Raw genomic sequence first — 2,490 nt, 5'->3', positions numbered from 1 at the left:
GTACAAATGTATACAGTGCCCATTACACCATGGCATATTGCAACATATGACTTGTGTACTGCATATATGATATGTACTTCGTCATCAGTCGCGCAGATTCTCACTGTGGTGGTACTGCATTTTGATCCAGTGTGTTGTAGGTGTAGTCGCTTGTGGAGTTCAATCCATACTGGAGGGCACACAGGAAGAAAATATGAATTAGTTTTCAAGAAGAAACACATGACTGTTGGGATGTCAATACATTTACAATGTCGAACTAAGGCATGATTGGTTCATATAATAAATTTGCCACACCTTTTTCGTCATTTTGGCACAAGGTTAGATTGTCATAGGCTTTCATGCTATATGACATGATTGTCAGGCATTCTAAGATTTTCATACTCTGAAACAATAATGAGTAACTGCAGCAAGACAACAAGACAACTCTTACAAATTCATAACTTGCTTCTCCAAGTTTTGTTTACTTAACTTTTGCAATCAACATGCTCCGCATGAGAATAGCTTTCAGCCAATTAGCTATTTAGCTTGTCTTTGCAACTCAACAACATATGATTCAGTTAAAAATTGCAGGCTTTAAATATTACTGCCCACCAGCTAGTCAATCATCCTCATAACTCGTCAGAACTTAAGCTAACATAGGATCCAACCTACAGAGAATGAAATGAACTGATATTCGTCTAGAAATGCTTGAACTACGGTGTGTGCTACAATTAGGTTATGTTTTAAATCCAGCACTAGTCATGTAGTAGAGTAAAAAATAATTATAGCAGAGAAAAAAAGAAGTTGAAAAGCGTCATGGCTAGAGGGTATCAAGAAACTGAGGGTCATGACTTATGAGTAACTGTGGGTGTCGATATAGAATTCCCAAGAAAAAAAATCTTGGAAGAACTGAGACCAAAGAGCAAAATACATGATTGCTTAATGGTTCCAAACATTCTTCAAATTGCTAGGGAGAACAGTGTTGTACAGACATAATGCATACATTTACATTTTGCGACTAGTTCTCTATGGGGTTGTACCAGTTTTTTTTCTTACAACCAGGTACTGTCTTTAACGATAGTGCACTCTTGCTTAGGTCACATAGTCCCATCTGAAATCAGCATAAGTAAGTACTTGAGGCTAAAAACAAATTCACCTTTTGCCTCATCGATGAGCTCCATAGGCCAGGGTGGGCACCTCTAGGGTCGGCCGTGGTAGGGAGATAGGCTGGAGCACCTTGGGCAAGAAGCAGCGGCCTCCTTATGACCACAAAATCTTCGTCGCTGTCAAAGTCCGCATTGGTGGACGAAACCATGGCTCGTAGAGTAATTGCCAAGAAAAGCGAGAACGCCTATACAATACATTTACATGGATCAGATCCTCCTCCTCGAGCCACAAAGGGAAACAGAGTGTATTGGTCTATCTTTTGTCACTGGACATTGTGAGAGACCATTGGAGCAACCAACTTAAAGGCTCGTGTGCACTTGCTGTGCCGTTTGATTTGAGATGGAAATGTTTGTTCAGGTTTACCAAGAATAAGCATATACTAATTCTGGCAGAGTCGCGCACCTGTGTGGCGACGGTAGCGAGAGCAGCCCATTTGCAGAGGTCGAGGTTGTTGTTGACAAAGGAGACGAGGTTCTCGAGCTCTCTCGTGCGGTCATACGGCAGATCCTGCAAGAATAATAGATGAAGGAGAGGAATCGGTCAGTGATCCGATATTCTGATTTGATCAGATGGAACTATTACTGACAGGGGCATGGATGGGTATCCAATTGACCCACCTGCATCCAGTGCTCGTTGAGGAGGAGGTGGCCGGCCACGGCAGCTTCTAGCAGCATCATCGCCATGGCCAGGATGGTATACTGAAACAATTGTGGTCAACATCAGTAGCAGTGACGCGGCAATGAATGAACAGGTAGGAAGAGGACTGTATCAAAGAAAAAAGGGACATGGGTTTTGGTGGTGCGCGGGTGTGGGTCTTACGAAGCAGAGGCAGCACCCGCTGTTGACCTCGGCGGCGACGTAGCCCGCGAGGAGGATGGCGCAGTAGAGGAGGCCGGCGGCCATGACGGCGCACGCGAACCTGCAACAAGTTGAATCAGTCAGCCAGCCAGCCAAGCATACATCGCATACAGGTGGGGAGGGGAGGTGGCCGGAAAGAAGCGAGATAGTAGAACAGAGGACATGATACCAGAGGTCAGGGAGGAGGCGGTCGAAGTGCAGCTCGTGGTGCCGCGCCCAGCGGGAGAGGATGGAGGCGGCGTAGAGGACGGCGGAGACGGCGGCGAAGGCCTGGAGGAAGGCGAGGAACTTGAGCAGGAACCCCAGGCAGCAGCTCGCGCACCCGCCGCCGCCGCCGTTCCTCCCGGAGCGGCTGCCGCGAGCCATCGCCGGCGGGTTTGGGGATTCGGGATTCGGGATTTGGGATTTGGGTTCAGAGCAGAAGTAGACGGGGAGGAAGCGAAGCTAAGGTGGATTTGGCTGGATGATTGAAAAGGGGGCGGCCAG

At 47.3% G+C, this 2,490-nt stretch overlaps 1 protein-coding gene across 1 annotated transcript in view; it reads right to left on the bottom strand.

Moving 5' to 3' along the window:
* The window catches only part of LOC119339057 (tetraspanin-18-like), a 16,070-nt gene extending 13,580 nt beyond the window's left edge, over nt 1–2,490 (bottom strand). Inside the window, exons 1-6 of the mRNA XM_037611235.1 lie at nt 2,174–2,490; nt 1,966–2,065; nt 1,764–1,844; nt 1,549–1,653; nt 1,136–1,330; nt 9–169 (exon numbers count right to left, since the gene is read on the bottom strand). Of these exons, the coding sequence (XP_037467132.1) occupies nt 101–169; nt 1,136–1,330; nt 1,549–1,653; nt 1,764–1,844; nt 1,966–2,065; nt 2,174–2,370 (747 nt within the window). The 5' untranslated portion in view covers nt 2,371–2,490 and the 3' untranslated portion in view covers nt 9–100. The remainder of the gene's footprint in view (nt 1–8; nt 170–1,135; nt 1,331–1,548; nt 1,654–1,763; nt 1,845–1,965; nt 2,066–2,173) is intronic.

Source organism: Triticum dicoccoides, chromosome 7B, assembly GCF_002162155.2.
Source record: "Triticum dicoccoides isolate Atlit2015 ecotype Zavitan chromosome 7B, WEW_v2.0, whole genome shotgun sequence".
NCBI lineage: Eukaryota > Viridiplantae > Streptophyta > Magnoliopsida > Poales > Poaceae > Triticum > Triticum dicoccoides.
The sequence above is the reverse complement of the archived record's forward strand: the minus strand, read 5'-3'. Positions and strand labels throughout refer to the sequence as shown.